Raw genomic sequence first — 18,021 nt, forward strand, 5'->3', positions numbered from 1 at the left:
TTTCTAGGACTTGGGCAGTGTGGCACGAGCCCTTGCCAGTGAAGACTGAGGCAAAAAAGTCACTGAGCACCTCAGCCTTCTCAATGTTCCGGGTGACCAGGTCTCCTGTTGCCTTCTGGAGAGGGCCCACATTTTCCCTAGTTTTCCTCTTCTCCCCGACATACCTGTAGAAGCTTTTCTTGTTGCCTCTGACATCTCCGGCCAAATTTAATTCTGTCAGGGCCTTGGCTTTCCTAACCTGATCCCTGGCCACTCAGGATTCAAATGTTTTAATTTAAACTCCCTTTTACTAATAGGCTGTGGATGTCCATATTCTCCTGAAAATCAAGCTGGAACCCTTCTGTATTGTATGGAGCCCTATACAGTAAAGGCCCAATTATTTGCGTAGAAAAGAGCAGTAGAAAGCTAAAATTATAATTATTAGAGTATGAGCTGAAGAAGACTGCATTACAACTGCATGCCTTTCTTTAACAAATACACAAAATATCTATTATCTATCTGGAGATACACATTTCACTCTTGAGGGGAAGTCCTGCTACATGCACTTACCATCCACACCATGAAGTAGGAGAACAAGGCAATCCAGAAGGTGGATAAGATGAATGTCACCATAAAACACCTCTCCCACCGTGGTTTGCTGCAGTTCGGAATGGTGCAAAAGAGCACAAATATCAACGGCCACGTCAAAACCCATTTAATTTTGTTCATTTTTCCATCTGCAGGACAAAGAAAGGAAAGAACCAGTTTAGCTTTCCCATCACTATCCCAGGTCTAGTTACACCTCTTTGAAGACCATGAGATCCCAGAAGGATGTTTACAACTGTACACGTCAGCTCATTTTCCAGTGTACCTTTCATCTGTACTTGCTCTCGTCACTCTCAGCCAAGTTCTGTGTGCACATCCAGAACCTTGTTCAGCCTGACAAGGTCTATGTAAATCCATGAAAAAATTTAAATTATTTAAAAGCATAGCTGCTTTTAAAACCAAAATTAGTTGTCAGGTTTGTTGCTTTTTCAAATACTTCTATTACTATTAATCCAAAATTTTTAAAAAAACAAAACCAAACAACTGAAAAGCCCCACCCCCCTCACCTTTTAAAAAGGACGATGGAAATTCTTGTAGTGAAAACAACCTGTATGTTCAGTGCAGCAACAGAAAATTCTTTCACAGAAAACAGAAGCACAGACTCAGCCTATGAACATAACAAACTTGTTCCACATGCCTCACTGTGGTCACCTGGGTAGAACTTTAAACTGGTGCTTAGTTTAGACTTGTTAGACTTGTTAACTCTCTCCAACTGCGTATAGCACCACCTTAAGATGATCTCTTATCCTCTATAAAAGGAAACTGAAGTTAATGACTTCCCTCATACGGCTCTCCAAAATTATCTGGTGAGAAATGCCAGAGAACTCTCATTACTGAAGACAAGTACACACCTTTTCATTTTTAAAAAATATAAAGTATTTTCAATATGCACATAAATCTCAATATATAAAAGATAATTATTTTATAATTGGGCCATAAATAAATAGGGCACTTATATTTATATGTTTCCTGAGGTATCTTGCAAATAGGATAACAAATCTGCTCATCAGGCTAAACCAGAGTATCACAGCCAACACAGCAGGTGATCCCAGAAGATCCCAGGTGGTTTTTGTTTGGGTTTTCTTTACATTATTTTAGAATTTTGCTAGTAAGGATTTCCATCATTAACTGATAATGATATGTCATTTTGAATGAAATTGTTGATTGCATTGAAGAAAATTATGAGATACATCTTCCAGTGAAATTATTTAGCTAAATTATAAAGGGCAAGTAAAAACCACTGAAAGCTCCTATCAATTTCACCCAGAATTTTCTTTCAGCAAAGACACTGGGATTTAGGACTTGCTTAATGGGAGCTTTTGTCAGTGAACTTAATTAGACTGAAATCTGTCCTCTGGACCAATGTGCACCAGATGCAATGAAATTTAAAAATAAACATTCAAAAATTAATAATGCTTTTGTAATTTCTGAGGCTACTTACTGGTCTAAATTAACTTGGTGAGTCTAAACACAAGTCTTCACTCATTTCCTTCAGTCTGTATTCTAGTACTAAATTGTCTTGCATATCAGCTCATTAACTTGAGATTTCCTTGTGAATTCTGATATGCCATCAACCCACCAGGAAATCTTAGACTAAGCTTGGCTCTTTATTCCCATTTAGCTTGTGGCTGTGGAACTTCTAACACACAAAACTACTGAAGTCTCCTAGGGTCAATTCTAATCCTAGAACTTTACATGTCACTGGGGATCTATTACAGATTTTACAGGAATGTCCTTTTCCCCTCTGGTTACATATCACAGAATCACAGAATGTTAGGGATTGGAAGGGACCACATACTGCTATACAGATTTTTAAAACAGCTATCTTTTATCTGTTCTGTTGAGAAAATGACACTTTTAATCTCACAACTCACTTTAATTCTGTTAACAATGCTGTAAATATCCTATGGTAATTTATACCTCCTCCTGTTTAACTTGTTACAGTTTGGATCATCAAAAAACTGCTAGTTAATTTGTACTCTTTGTCTACTCAGGTTGCTAAGCTTGGCTCATAGTCAAACAAGTCAGCATGGCCTAGGTCAGTTTATTTCTTTTGAAATGACTTCTTGTGCTGCTCTGTTATTTTGGTTTTGACCACCTACTCTAAAAGAATAATTAAAATTATTTAGTGATAAATTTGTTAAATTGAGGTATGCTTTTAGTTCATGACAAATTGTTTTATGACTGCTGCTTAGCTCACGAGTACATCTGCAAGGAAGAAAATTATCATTCTCACTAAGTCTATTGTTCAATATATAGCTGCTCTGCAAAAACAGACAGTCAGTCTCATTACAAGGCCTTAGCTCAGTTGTTTTAATAGCAGTACTGGTCACTCGTGAGCCCTGGGTCTGAAGGGTCCTGCGACAACCCACAAAGCTGAGGAAAGGTGAATTTTGTTTGCTGCACTTCCCATGACAATAATGAAAGAATATTGCTTTATTAAAGAAAGCAACACCGGTCTATATTCTGTTCACTTCACCCTGCTGTAAAAGAAAAAGATGAGGTTTTTTGCATGAAGTTGTTTTTCCTACTTTATGGATCCATCTTTCTGTTTCTCCAGATATCTGGAAGCCAAGCATGCCAAGTATTTCAGAGAGGTATCATTACAGAAGAGTCTGATTACAATGTTTCTGAAAATGAAGCAGCAGCCATACAACAAAGAGCCCTTTAGTAATTTTCAATTCATTTCTGGGCTTGTCATCTTCCCAGATGTTATGCTTACAATAATTACTTTCACAAACAGATAGTGTCCTGGTAAATAAAGTCAACAACACACATTACAGCACTGAGGAAAGGGATATTTCCTTAAGGTACTAAAGGAAGTGCCTTTCTACAGGAAAAATACTGTCTTATTTGCAGCATTCACACGGAGTTGAGGAGCTCAGTAGAGAAGTACGAAACTACATTTCTGCTTTCAATCAGATCAGGAGTGTGCCCTTGAAGTAAACCTCCTGATTGTCCCCATTTACTGTATTGTGGTTTGCAATTTACTGTATTTTAGTTTGCAATACAGAGCAGCCCTGTATCACACCAACAAGATTCCCTTGGTATAAAGCTGAACCAGAGGCACAAACTAAAAAGTGCCCCAAGTAATAGTCCATGGGACGAAGCTAGAGCTAATCTGAAACAGAAATTCAAACGTATATACTGCAGAGAGCCTACAGTCAATGAGCTGCATAGAAAACACTTTTGCCGAGGTAGACAGACTGGAGTCTGCAACTACACCATCAGGAGTCAGATCTAAGTTACTGTAGTCAAATTTTATAGCTTTTCCACTTAGTCTTCCCTTTAGAAGTGTAGCAGTCAAGCACAGACCACCACTCCACACAGTAGCTACTTCAGGACATGACTAAACCTTTTCTCATGAGAAAAAAGCATCCCCTTACAAAGGGCAAATTAGTAGCTGACTGATCTAAAAAAATTATAACATCCCCGAAAAGCATGAATCTAATTGGCACACAGGATTTCATAACTGTATTGTTATGAATTCATATAAATCTCTAATTTAAGGCAACTTGAAAAATGGCAAAGCTTTTCTCTAATAGTTTCTGCAAAATGAGAAAGGCTTCCTGGAGTTTACTATTTATATCTATTTTTCTGGGATTTTCCTTTGGACAATGGTAAACTTAGAAGAAAAATAAGGCACGTCCAGGCTGGCCTAGGAAGATTATTGCTGCCAATTTTCTGGTGCTCCATTTTATAATTTTAAAATTTATTTTTTATCTTTTTAAAATCTCTCTACCATTTTCATTTTGAAAAAAAAAAAATAAAAAAAAAAATCCAACTGTTTTTCCCCCAATGAAAAGTGATTTTTAAATAATCTGTCCCCCTGGTCCTAATTAGGCTTTATATTTACAAAGATAAACTTATGCCCACGTATCATTAGCAATATTAATTCAATTCTCAACCCGAAAATTTGTAACAGTAACATACACGCCCCCACACTTTGTAATCATCCAGACAACATGTAAATTTCTGCTAGAAAGTGCTGTTGTTCAGAGTTGAGCCTGACTGGAAAACTTTAATATATGTAAATTAGCCAATCTGAATGCCTAATTCATTTCTGAGCACATGCCCTAGCCAAACCACAATAGAGAAATATAAATTTTTGTCCCAAGTATGGGACTCAATATAGAAACAGCTGAAATAGATATAACAAACTAGATCCATTGTGAATTTTCTACCAGAATTTTTTTCCACTGAAAAATGTCTTTGTTGCAAAATGAAAAATTTCTGAGAAAATGGTTTTCAATCTGCTGTTAGGAAAATTAACACAGCAGCTGCCTCTGCACCTTCTTGGAAAATCCTTATTGATTTCAGCTCTGCAGCTTTCCCCAGGAACCGTGAAGGCCAGAGTCTGTGTTATCACACTAGAAACAGGCTATGAAATGTGTAGAAGGGTATCCAAGAAGGCCCAACCTTTGTCAGCTTTCCGAGTGGGCAGCTGACATATTAAAACATTCTTATTGCAATTCTCCTGCACCAGAGCTTTGGAAAGAATTATTTTTTTCTGTGGAAAATACTGAGGTTTTATTTCTCATCCTCATCCAAAACAGGCTATTTTCCAAACTACTAACACTTTTCTCGGAAGTTCCATTTTCCAGAATACAAGTTCCAAATTGCAGACCATGAGATCTGACTAAAACAAGCCAGATTTCTATTTTCAGCCCGTGCCTTTACCACATTTTGCATATTCAAATTTGTGCCAATAATTTTCTTTTAAACACACATTTTTGGTACAGTGGGTCTGGAAAAAAGAATTTGCTCCAGTATGCAGAAACAAGCTTTAACCTCAAAGTTGCTACAGGTTTACACAGGATAATATTCAACAAAATTAAAATGTAATTGAGCAGAGGTACTCCCCATATCTTGTTTGACTTAGGCGGATTTGGCACGGTTTATTTTGCATGTTTTACCCTTGCTGTTTACTTTATCAATGTTTATTTAAGGGAGAATAGCAATTTACAGACTTCCTCAAGTCCCTCTTTGCCCTTTCAGAGTGAAGTGATGAGTTACTAAATCCTTGTCCACTTCTCTTCCAATTTATTCTGTGTATCCTCCTCCAATGAGCACACTCATTGCTTTTCTGCAGCACATTTTCCAGTTTAGTTTTCTATGAAAGGAGTCCAGTTCACAAGCTCCAAGAACACGATGCAAATCGAAGTGCAGTACAGTGAGATATGCCTCAGAAGCACAGCTGCATTCTGAAATAAAATCCTAAGGCAGATGTGCCATTAGACCAGCAGTGGCAAAAGGAAGGTCTTCCAAAAAAGCATTTCAGAATGCTACACTTAGGCCCTGCTCTGAACTACCTTCTTCGAAGAACTTCTCTTACAACATCAGAGAAGCTATGGAAATTAGCTCTCTTCCTAAATCAGCCACCTAAGTCATGTTTCCAAACTTTGACAAAAGCGCCATAAAGCAGGCCAAAAAGAGGCTGAGGAACAACTACAAAGAGGAATCAAAATTCACAATAAATCTTACTTCAAATATACTAGGAGCAGGAAGTCTGCTGGGTTCACTGGTGATCAAAATATAAAGGGGCACTTTAGATGAGGGCATTGCAGAAAACCAAAAGAACTCTGCATTAGTGTTTGCAGAGACAGAAACTATAGAGATTTCCACATGGAACTCTTTTCTGTCTATAGCTCAGTCTTGAGGATGTCAACTCCATAGGGGATATAACAGCATTCTGAGTGTCCAAGTGAAGTACAGGGGGTTTGCTTTGTTCACCGTGTTTTCCAATAAAAGACATCAGATGAAGCTCGTAGGAGCCAAGTTCAAAGCAAATAAAATGAGATAGTTCTTCACATAACCATGAAACTCCTTCCCAAAGGATGCTGTGGGTGTTAAATGTTTGCAAAGATTCAATGATAATTAGACAGGCTAATGAAGAAGAAATATATTAAGGATTCTTTAATACTCAAACATTATAGCCAGTCCAGAAAGTTCTTTGAGCTGAAAATAGCTGAAGGCCAACTTGTCCTGTCTCATTCTTCCCCAGGCTCCTTCATAAAGTCATGGTTGGAGTCACAATATTGGGCAAGACAATCACTTTGTTTGACCAGGTGCAAATATTTTTTTATGTTTTTAGTAGATACTGTTAATTGCCTTTTGCATCTATTCTACATGTCATCTTCATATTTTGGATCCACACAAAAATAGGCAGGACTGCTAATCTCCTTTATTGCTGTCTCATTTTAGCTCTAAATATTATTATTCCTATTTTAGCTAACACCATCATGACTTATATAAAGCATCCATGGTCCAATCCTGTGAGAGAAGGAGTTCTTCATTTCTGTGATACCAGCAGGAGCTGAGAACACTGAGTATTTTAAAGGATCCCAAACATATGACAGTGAATGGGATTTAAGCATCCATTAAGAGCTGCATAGAAGTGCTTTTCTGAGTCTGGGCTCTAAAAGACTACTGAGCTATGCAAGGGCTTTTACACATTATTTTGTTGTCAACATATGCCTGCTCAGTTTCAGCCTGCTTTATTCTGATCTGATTTGGGGTTTTTTTTAAAAGTTTAAGACCTGTTTCCAAACAACTGTAGAGTAATCAAATGGTAAAGCATCAAATGAGCCTTTATTTTGGAAGATAATCATCATAGCCTAAAGATGAGGTCAAGAAAGAAATTCCGCTTTTAAAGAGAATGTTTCTTCCCACACAGAAACCAAAGGCAAAGGGTGCTTTGTATGATACTGTATGTAGTTTCCATAAAAACTACGTGCTGCCTCATGTTTCAAGATGGGCCTGAACCATACCCTGGGGGTGAATCTCTCTGGATATCTGACATATGGGATCTGTGTTGGATGCTATAGTTTGAGACTGTTTCAATGTAACTATTTTTTTCTCTATTTGAGTGTGCTAAAGCCCTATATGTATTGCTGAGCACTGCTGCTGACAGAGTATAAATGAGAACAATAGGCAAAACTCAGAGATGGCAAATGATTACTGGGAATCACTCAGAGATGATGTAGTGCTTTAAACTTCACTTTTATTTCTGTTTCAGAAAAAACTTATACTTGCAAAATGATCTAGAACACACAATTTGAAGGAGGAAAATCAAACCCCAAACTAGGCTAAAAAAGGTGAACACAACAACAGAAAAAAAAATGTTTGGGCCAATTCGTAGTCATTTCTGTTGCAGCTCTTAAAATACTGGAGTGAATTTTCTACTTAGCACACTGCAAGCAGTTGACATGGAAAGTCCTATTGGATAGTGAAGGTCTATTCTTCATAGAGCTCTTCATAGTACTGAAAGAATACATGAACTTCTGATCTTTAGAAAATGTACATGGCTTACTCTTGGCCTGAAAATACATCAGAAGAAAAACGGAGGGGATCCTGGGAAACTGAAAACTACCTCTTCCCTAAAGCCAGTTTTAAATGTCAGGATTCTTTTAGGCTACTGATTGTGCCACAGTACTTAAACAGCAATAAAGCATAATGCTGGTTCTTTACATTTTCTCCAAAGTTATTAAAGTCATACTTCTGGAAGCAAAAATAAAAGAATTCTTCCTCAGAATATATGAGTTGAGCAACAACAATCCAACCAATAGATAATAATCTCCAGACAACAGAGGAGTAACAAAACCTGAAGATAATGATGAAGATTTTAAACGATCACTTTACCACTTTAAACAAACTCTTTGAGTTCAAGTTGAACTTTTGCTCCATTCCAGTATGAACTATATCATCAGTGGTTTTACTTTGGCCTGTTACACCTCAATTATCTTTAAAGACTTTCTCAAAAATGCAGAAAAACTGCATTTAGAAAAGGCCAATGGCATAACTAATAACTCCCTCCTTACTTCAAAGCATTTAATCTATTGTGAATGTCACGCGCTTAGGAAGCTCTACTCCAAAAACTATTTTTTATTTATAAAGAAGTTGTCCGAGTCTTGAACAAATCCAAGTATGACAATTTGGTCTCCAGGTAATGTTTGCCACAGGTTAAGATTTCTACACTGTCCTGGAATGTAAGAAGAAATGCATGATTGCACTGCCCTAATTAAAACTTGAATGCAAAAATTTGTTAAAAACAACTCAGTTAAAATATCTTCTTTGTCACGACAAGCATTGAATCCTGCATCTTGAAGATGGTTTGGGGAGACATTTTTGTTCTTTAGAAGTTGTTTATTACTGTTACTGTCATTATTATTATTATTATTTTATCATTATTATTATTATTAACAACAAGTTAATGTGCACAAGCATATTGCTGACTTGGATCCACTTACTTCGCCGCACAATAAAGACAGTTTTTTCATTATCTTATTGATTATCAGGAGCTAATGGGCTATCTTCAGTGAATCAGTTTGTTTCCATTCTTCACCTTTGATGAAAGTCCATAACTGCTGACTACAAGAAGCTCCTGTAAGAGCACACAGTCCAGTAACACATGAAAACATACGGTTTTATCTGGTATTCACATAGTATGCTTCCATGTTTGTTCAGTCACAAATATCTCTTCCAAAAAGACAGCAACTGATGCAACGGGTTCTCTAAGAAATTAGAATCATATACAACATGGAAAATTCTTCCTTCTTTTTGACTGCATGTGGTATTCATTTATGTCAAGTAATACTTGTGTTAAAATGTAACTGTGTGGCAGATGACTACTGACTGCACGTCTGTGAGGGGTGATCTAATCTCAGCTGTCTAATCTCAAAAGCTTTTGAGGGAGAGTCAATCTGTTATGTGCTAAGGGCACCAACATAATAAGGTTGTTTATACATAGTCATTCACACCAAAAATTTTTCAAAAAATTTCACAAGGTGAATATTATTACACACTGCTATTCTAAGAATTTTAAACACTGTCAAAGATATTACACACTCTCTCTCCCCATAAACCTTTTTTCCTCTTCATCCAAGAAGCCTCCCCTACAGTCATTAAATCAAGTTATTTTATATTTATACACCTAGCTGTCCCTGGCCTAGCAATCTCCAGCAGGCCATTATTAACTGTTGACTTCAAAATTACTAGCAGTGCAGTGCTCATTGGGTTTTTTAATATAAACCTGCCATACCTGCTTTCCTTCTGCCTCTGGTAAACCAGCACTGTTATTGTGCATGATGTCTGGAAAACACTTTCCTAAGATCTGCTTTTAGCCATGTAGCCTCCAGCCTAGTTTTACTGTCATCAAATCCAGCCTTCAGACAGTCAAATCAATCCCTTTCCTCCTCTCTCTCCACATATGTTGTCTTTTCTTACAACCCCGTGTTTGTAATTTTAATTATTTTCTGTTTCCTTACTATAAACACTTGGAAAGTAAACCTTACCTGGCAGTGAAAAGGGAGACAGATTGTCCTGTTCACTTTCCTCCTCTTGGTTCACCACAGGGATGTTTCCATTTTCAATATTCTCATGTCTCCCATTCTGAAGTGGTTTGCTTGAGCCATTGGCAGACTGGATTAACCGCTGACGCTGCACAGTGTCAAAGACAAAACTGCCACAGTTTGGAAAATACAGACTTTGTTAAATCCATCAGGCCAGTGTTGACTATCCACCTCAAACTCACCGGAAGGAGTCTTTCAAGCTATGACAGAGAAAGTTGTCATATCTGCTCTTCTGCACCATGTTTTGATGAGCGTGGTTATTCTGCAGCACTTCTCACTGCATGATTCCCGCTCAAACCAGCAATAGCACCGTAATCCAGTGGTAACACTCAAGGCATCTCTGCACTATTAGAATGAATGACTTATGAAAGGCTCATTACCCAGGATCTCTCCTACTCAGGTCCAACTCTTCTCCCTCCTTCTCACTCTCATTCCTTGAAGTAAACGTTAAGGTCCTACTTACTATTTCAAAAGCAAGACTAACCTTTGTTGCCCCTGACCAAGTACCTACTTTCACAAAGCTCATAATTGCCCCTGCAGACATGTGTAAGACTGCTACAGTTCCAATACCTAGCACAACAATTACAGGGATAGGTTTTAAATGTCAGTATATATGTCCACTAATACACTGGAGAATGTGAGATGTAACAGTAATTTCCTACTTTTATAAAAAAAGAAATATTTTTAATTTGTTAGATGAGATAATGCAGGGTCAGTAAGTGTTGTCTTTTTCTTAGCAAAGTGTTGCAACTTCCTCAAAGTGCTCTGAAATGCCTTGAAAAATAAACTAACTGCACAACATGCAAAAAAAAAAAAAAAAAAAAAAAATTAACACACTGTAATTAAAAATAGAGAAAACTCATATCTGAATACTTTCCAAAATGCTCTGGTTTAGAGAATGTTTTTTGCAGATGTTGAACTAGCAAGTATCAGCTCTCTGTCCATATTATACATTAAGATTTTTTTTTTTTTTCAAAGCAGAACTTTAATGGAGTTAACTGCTGCTGTGTGCCCTGTCTTATTTTCTGCTCTTGACTGTATGCCACCAAGCTGACTTCCTAACAAACATTTCACTGTTTTGCCGTTAAATTTTACTTTTGTTATAAATATATTAGTGCTGCTTTCCTTCACTGGAGTATTTGCAATGCTAGGGAGACACATGAACTGTGTTATGATCTTCAAATTCTAGGAACTTGCTAAAGCTTGTATTTCTTAAACGACTGAGATTAGTTTATTTGCCTGAGTAAAAACATCTCGTATTTGACACTGTAGGGAGTACAGGATAAAGTCCTGCCTTCAGGTTGGCTTTAGAAGCCAAGGTTGGCAGGCCAAAGATTTCACCCCAAGTACTTCATACAAGCTCAGAACAGTGTCACTCGGCCAGTCCTGTCACTTCAGCTGCAGGGTATGAAACAAGTAATATATGGTGGTGACAATACAGCAGTAAGAGTTAAATGTAACTGTCCAGGGCAAATTCCCCTCGTGAAAATATTTTGGTCCATTTTAACTTTGAGCTGAGGACTACTCTGAAGACTAAGAAGGAAGGCAAATATTTGCGTGATCCTGATGTGCTGCTAATAAAAGAGCAGTTCTTAAAGATTTTTGGTTGCCCTGTCCATATAATCCTTTCTTAGCCTGGCCACTTTTGTAATGAGCAAAACCAATTCTTCTGCTGCAGATAAAATCCAGATAAAAGTATGTGTGTACATACACACACACACACACACAGAAACAAACATCTTGCAGGGAGATAAGGGAGTCCCTCCTTGGTGACTGCCCTCCCATTAAGGCAGGCAGCATCACCAATTGGGAATCCATCATCAAATCTGCTGTGACACAGCCGCTAGAGAAAGACATAGCTGCAGCCCATCTCTAGGAACATGGCAGAATCTGAATTCCAGAATCACTGTGAACACGGCTCTGTGGTAATCCCTCCATAGCCTTTGTTTTCTTAATGAACCTACCTCGTTAATGATGAGTCGGCTTGCCATCCGCATTCTGGTGCGTGGTCCAAATTTATTTGTAATCATAATCCGTAATCCAGCTTCAGGGAACCGGTATTTGGGGGGACTGGAGCAGATTATCTCATCCACCATCACAACATTGTTTTTGCCATACTGCTGCATCCCCTTCACTAATGATCACAATGGACAGAGTTAGCTGTGGAATTGATCTTACAATGCTTCACATCACCCAGAGTCATTCTTTTCAGGTTCACGTGGAGAGGAATATTCATCTGAATACTTGAATTCATGACTGACCTCCCTGTCATATTTCTGCAGCCTGATGAATCTGCTCATCAATTGTGCACTTCGTTTAGATCACGTACTGAAAAGGGATTTCACTCTGCTACGGTAGCCACCAACCCCTTCTCAGATGACTGGGAACAGTTTTTACCCAGCCATTCATGATGTAGTACCAGTTTTCTTTGCTTATGTCCCACTACAGTTTTGTAAGACTTCTCTAAATGCATTTGCACTGTAGTAGTGCAGACAGAGCTCCCAAAACCTCTAAAGCCATCCCACTGGACAAGGTGCTGCACATCCAGAGGTCCCTAATGTTGTGCTCACTCCTTTTGGAAATCTTCACTTTACCTTCACAGAGTATTATCAATACCTCTAACATGACAAGATTTGAAACAATGAAAACCAACAATTGCCGGGAACAAAGGTATGTTAATATAAAAGAACTTGTACCAAGTTTAAGGGTTTTGTTCAACTGTGTTAAGAACAAAGAGAGACAAAATTGTATTGGAAATCAACACAAGTACAGGCAAAGACTTTCAGAGCTCAACAACAAACCAATATTCTCACAAATGCTACAGACTACACATAGCAAGCAGAGCAAGGCTCAGCAGACAGGAGACATACCCATGTGGTGTTAGAAAGCAGGGCAGGAAATATGCATACAACTGTAATAAATACTAATTATTACATGTAATAATATGTACAGGAAAAAAACCCAACAAAATTCTTTGCTGCTTGTTTTCTGCTTTGCTTAGTTTGGCTTCACCCTCCCACTCCCTTTTTGCATTAAGTTACTTACATAAAGAAGAGGAAGAGAATTTAGGAGATAGAAGTGAAAGATAATTATTAGTGCATGGTTTCAGTCAGGAAGCAAAGGAAATCTAAGAAAACATTCAACTCAAACACAGGAATTAAAATGGACCTGTTCTAAACACAGAGAAATCTATATTTTTATTTTTTTGCATTGTTAACAGCATTGAAATATTTTTGTTTTTCAGGAAGAAGACTGGATCCATGCATGCATATAAATCACATCATGCAATAAAGGCTTTGCTGTCTCAAGCATCTTCTAACATATTTGAGGTTGAAGAAAAATAGCCTTCCATTATAATCCCACAAGAAAAACCTACCAAGCCTGTAAATCACCAGTAAACAGTTATATTGTTTAGCCTTTAGCATTTGAGTGTCTTGCTTTGTTTCACTAAAATGAGTTTTCAATGAGTACACTGGGGTCACCTGAGGTGTCATAAAGCCATGTTTGGTTTCACAAAGAAATATGCCCTTCTCAAAGAATCCACTCTGTAGTCTTGTCTTGCAGCTTAATATCTCTAATGAAGAATAGAACTAGTAGTAAATTTTGCATTTGATAAACATAAAGGAGCAATTATCCTCCCCCTGCCCTGACATCTAAAACAAATTAACCTTGCTGAGTACTGCAGCTGATAATGCAAATACAGAGCACATCCATTCCAATGACTCTTAACAGTGTAGCAGCTTTTCTGTGAAGGAATATATAGCCAGACAAGCTACCAGGGAGCCAGTCCTCACAGAAGAGGACTCAGTCACAGTAGCTTAAGACTTGCTTTAGTTAGACAAGGAAAAAGAAATGTTTGACTAATTCTGGTAAGGCAAAAAGGCCAAATATCTTTTTAAAAGTCTCATCAGAATAACTACTCTCAAGTGAGTTTTTCCAGTGAAGTCTACAAAGTGCTTCATTATCTTACAGTATAATGAAAAACATGGAAAAGCACTGCAGTTACTTTGGAACTGTTTCTTAGAGCAGTAAGGAGACAGTGACCAAACATACTGAGCTTTGATGAAATACCATGATAAAAACCTCAACATTGATGTAGAATACATCACTAAAAACATATATATAACTAACTGCAGCTTTTTTTACTTACTGCAGCACACTGCTCTTCTATTTTCATAACAGCTTTTCAGTCTCACTCTCTATGTCCATAAACATATATACCTCGGCCCCATATGGTACAAACAGGCTCCACCTAAAAATTGCAAAGGTGGTTTTCACAAATGTGAGACAGAGAAAAGCCTTTTTCACTTCCTTGTGATATGCCTTAGAAAATTACCTTCTGAGAATGGTTTTTCCTTTTAACAAACTACCTGAACTTCCTGCTCACCACGAAGGGTCATCAACAACTCTGTCAAAATCAACAGAAAGCTTCTTGCTGACTTTAGCTGACTCCTGACAAACTCTGGGTATCTGCATCACACTGTTCACAAACCCACTTTTGTCAAGGGTTTCTGGTTTTAGGCAGGAATCGAACCATGCCACCTGGTGGAAATTTGGGTCAACATAATAAAAGCCAAGAGCAGCGAGCCACAAGTATGTACTCCTAAAATAGGACCATTATTCACAAAGTACAAATACTTCACCTTTACCTGTGTGTGCAGAACTTGCCCATGAAATTTAATTTATCTTTTGGTGAAAAGCTGGTTTTTTTCTCTCTGAAACTTGAGTTAATGGAGCTTTTATATTGTAACACTGGAAGCTCTTGAGAGTAATAGAAGTTACAAGCATAAAAGCAAGCTGTGCAGCGTGTAAACTCCCCTTTTATCTGCACCTTAAGCAACAGACTCACTATCCTTGGTAGGAAGAAAGTTCCTCACCCAAAGCAACTTTTCTTTTTTGGGAAGTAATCAGACTTTCCTCATGTGGAAAATCAGATTAAGGTTAGACCTACACCTTGCTGAAGCCAAATGAAGCTTTTCAGTGGACCATGAAACTTGCTCACCAGTGGATGGACGTAAGGCAGAGGCCAACTCTAGCCCTCTCCCTGCTACTAGCAGTGCTCCTGTTTCTGAAGGCTGCTGCTGGGGAAGGTGCAACTCAGCTTATGAAGTCAGCCACGTGCCAACTAACAGCAAGTCACTGATAGGTCATGGCATATTTTGACTCAACAGCAGGGAGATGCAACAGGCACCATGTGAGGGTTTTGTAGGACAGCTTCTTGACACATAAAGCACCCATCTACAAAGCAGTTAGGCTAACATTGCCATCCTTCTCTCCCACTGCTCACTCCAAACCATCACCTTCTTAATATCTTCTTCATGTCCTCTCTCATCCCATGTAGGGATGTGATAATATCTACACACTCGAAATTTGAACAATGGTCCTTCCAATATAGCATTATCTGTGTAATGGATGCTGGAGAAGGCAAAGGAAATCTGACTGAAACTGCAGTCTCAATGCCTCTTTGAGGGAAATTAGAGAAGAAATCTGCCATGGACAGTTGCTAGTGGAGACACCATTCTCCTGAGTCCAAGTTTTTATTAGCTTCCTTGCTCCTTTTCCTAAAATTACTGTATGTGATTCACAAGCATTAAATAACCTTCTCATTTCCTGAAAAGGAAACAGGTGGACAGGCAAGCACTCTGTGCTATCATCCCTTTACTACACAGTGGCTAGAGAGGAGAGCATGCAGGGAGATGACATCAGAACCCAACAAATGCTTCAGAAGTAAAACTCACTAATATCTGTTCCTTCACCGCATCATCCTTTTCCTGTGTCCCCACTTGAATACATAATTAGCAACTGCCCTAGGAGGTATCCTCTGAACCTTGTATGTACATACCTCCATGTGCAAGTGACAGACTCCACTATTTCATAGTCAATGTTCACAAAAATTCATTGTAAAATGAGATCAAAGTATTTCAAAGACATCTTCATTTAATTATGCTACAAAGTTCTACGAGAAGTAGTTTTAAATCTATATTATTACTTTTGTAATAAACTATTGTCTAAACACCATATCTGAGACCAGAGTATCAGTGTACTGTCATTGCATAAACTTGTAGTAAGTGACCTATCTTGGAGAGATCCCAGCCTAAACACTAAAAGCAGAAAAGAATGGGATTCTCCAAGTCTGCTCTAAATTCCTGTTAGCCACTATTTGTTATTACATGAGGACCTTTCTAACTGCTACCTACATTGCTGAGCTCCTTCGCCTAGATTAGGAGATGTTTGCAAAGTAAGGAGACCTCAATCGTTTAGAGAAGCCCAAGACCCCACTAAATTACTTGGTTTGTGCTTTGAAGGTAGAAATTATTTTGCACTACAGAGAAGAGAGGAATAAGACAATAATAAAAACAGGCTTACAAAAAAGCCAAAAATACCCAGGTATGTTTACTTACCTTCAGTACCAGAAGCTGGGTAAGATCATCTTCCTCTTTATGACAAAGACACAGACAGCAAAGAACCAGCATTTCTCAATTTTACATATGTGCTTGGCAATTTATGCAGAGCTATTTAAGCATGTGAAAGCCAGTCTTCTGAGGATCTGAACTCAACATGTAATCCCTCTTGCCCACTGATCCGCCCATGCCCTTTCCTTCAATACCCTTCTAGTTCCAAACTAATTTTTGAAGTTAAAATTACCTTCTTCCTGGCAAAAGAACATTTCTTTCACAGTGTTGTAGCTCATCACTGAACAGGAGATGAAAAGGGAGCAAAATTGCCAATGTGCAAAGCAGCTTTGTATTCAGAATATAAAAAAAGATTTTGATTGGGTTTTTTTCTTCTGGAAGTCTGCTAAATTGTCAAGTTAACCCAATAAAAATCCCTGCTTATGACTGAACAGTAACACTGTTTTGATCCACATTAAAGAAATAGAAAGGATATCCTGTGAACTACTCTTTTTCCAAGTCCTGTCTGCTCAGCCTTACCTTTGCATAGTAACGGAATGGACGGGTCATCACATCTAGAGGCATAACACTTATTACCATCTTCTAGTTCATTGTTGACTGTGTCACCATTTCCAACATTCTTGCTTTTAAAGGTGAAGAAACTTTGCATCTTCACATTGTACCTGAAAGTGCAAAGGAAAGGTATGAAAAGGTTGCATTGTTGCATTTCCTTGTCAAACTTTTAAGTGTCTGAGAACAACTTATGCAGGCAAGCAGTAAAGCTTAGATGCATATTCTCTGACAACTAGTAAGAAGTTAATGAGAAAGGACTATACAATTCAGTGGCAAGCTGATAGGAAAGCAAAGGCTACACCTATCTCTCATGAGATACAGCAAACTGCAAAAAGACACTAAAGCAGATTTAGTGAAGGCAAAACGCTGGAGCTGCAGATTTTGCAGCCAGGACTTTCACTATACAACAGCTTCTTCCCTCCTGCAGCAGCTCTCAATTCACCTCACCCAGTTTGTCAAAGTACTGTCTTCCTCATGGCAGGTGCTTGAGCATTTCAGGGACAGTTGACCATTTGTGGGACTATTGACCATACCCTTCTAAAGAAAGAATGCACCTATTTTAGCACTAGGGTGGGATCTAAGAGGGTTGTCAATGAACTCTGCTAAGGCCTGATGTAGGAGAAAAGAGAGACTGAAGTTCCAAAAAGGGTGATTTGTGAGGAGAGAGCACCGAGGGATAAGTTTAAGCAACTTGCAGTAGAAGGGTGGACTTACAGACCCTTGCAGTAACAGTCAGACCTCTGGTTACCCTGTTAGAGGCAGTGACACTACAGAAGAAGAATGTCAGTACACAGTCTGGTATCAGATGGTCTGAACATCAATACATGCTTAGCAGTCTGTCAAATGTTCCTTGACCTTGTTCTCCAGAGGTTACAAAATATATGTAACAGCTGATGTGCTGTGTGCTTACAATCCAGAGTACGCAGTGAACGTTTTCACAGATCTCTGTATAAATGAAATCTCCTCTCAACTATTTCTGAAAGCTGCTTTACCTCAGTGCACTATGAAAAGGATGTATGAAAATATTTGCTGTTGACTGAGCACAAATCTAGAGCGAAACTGATCAAGCATGAAAAAGTAAGCGATCTTACACAGAAACACGACTGGCTGTATGGTTCTCA

At 38.3% G+C, this 18,021-nt stretch overlaps 1 protein-coding gene across 2 annotated transcripts in view; it reads right to left on the reverse strand.

Annotated features, from left to right (window-relative positions):
• Positions 1-18,021, reverse strand: part of SLC24A4 (solute carrier family 24 member 4) — a 34,792-nt gene that overhangs the window by 9,221 nt on the left and 7,550 nt on the right. The window contains exons 8-11 of one of the 2 annotated variants that reach the window (XM_010168866.2): positions 16,868-17,010; positions 11,900-12,069; positions 9,879-10,023; positions 550-716 (exon numbers count right to left, since the gene is read on the reverse strand). In XM_010168866.2, coding sequence (XP_010167168.1) covers positions 550-716; positions 9,879-10,023; positions 11,900-12,069; positions 16,868-17,010 — 625 coding nt within the window. The remainder of the gene's footprint in view (positions 1-549; positions 717-9,878; positions 10,024-11,899; positions 12,070-16,867; positions 17,011-18,021) is intronic. The other variant, XM_029085168.1, reaches the window with a different exon arrangement.

This window comes from Antrostomus carolinensis, unplaced genomic scaffold (assembly GCF_000700745.2).
Source record: "Antrostomus carolinensis isolate BGI_N321 unplaced genomic scaffold, ASM70074v2 scaffold7195, whole genome shotgun sequence".
NCBI lineage: Eukaryota > Metazoa > Chordata > Aves > Caprimulgiformes > Caprimulgidae > Antrostomus > Antrostomus carolinensis.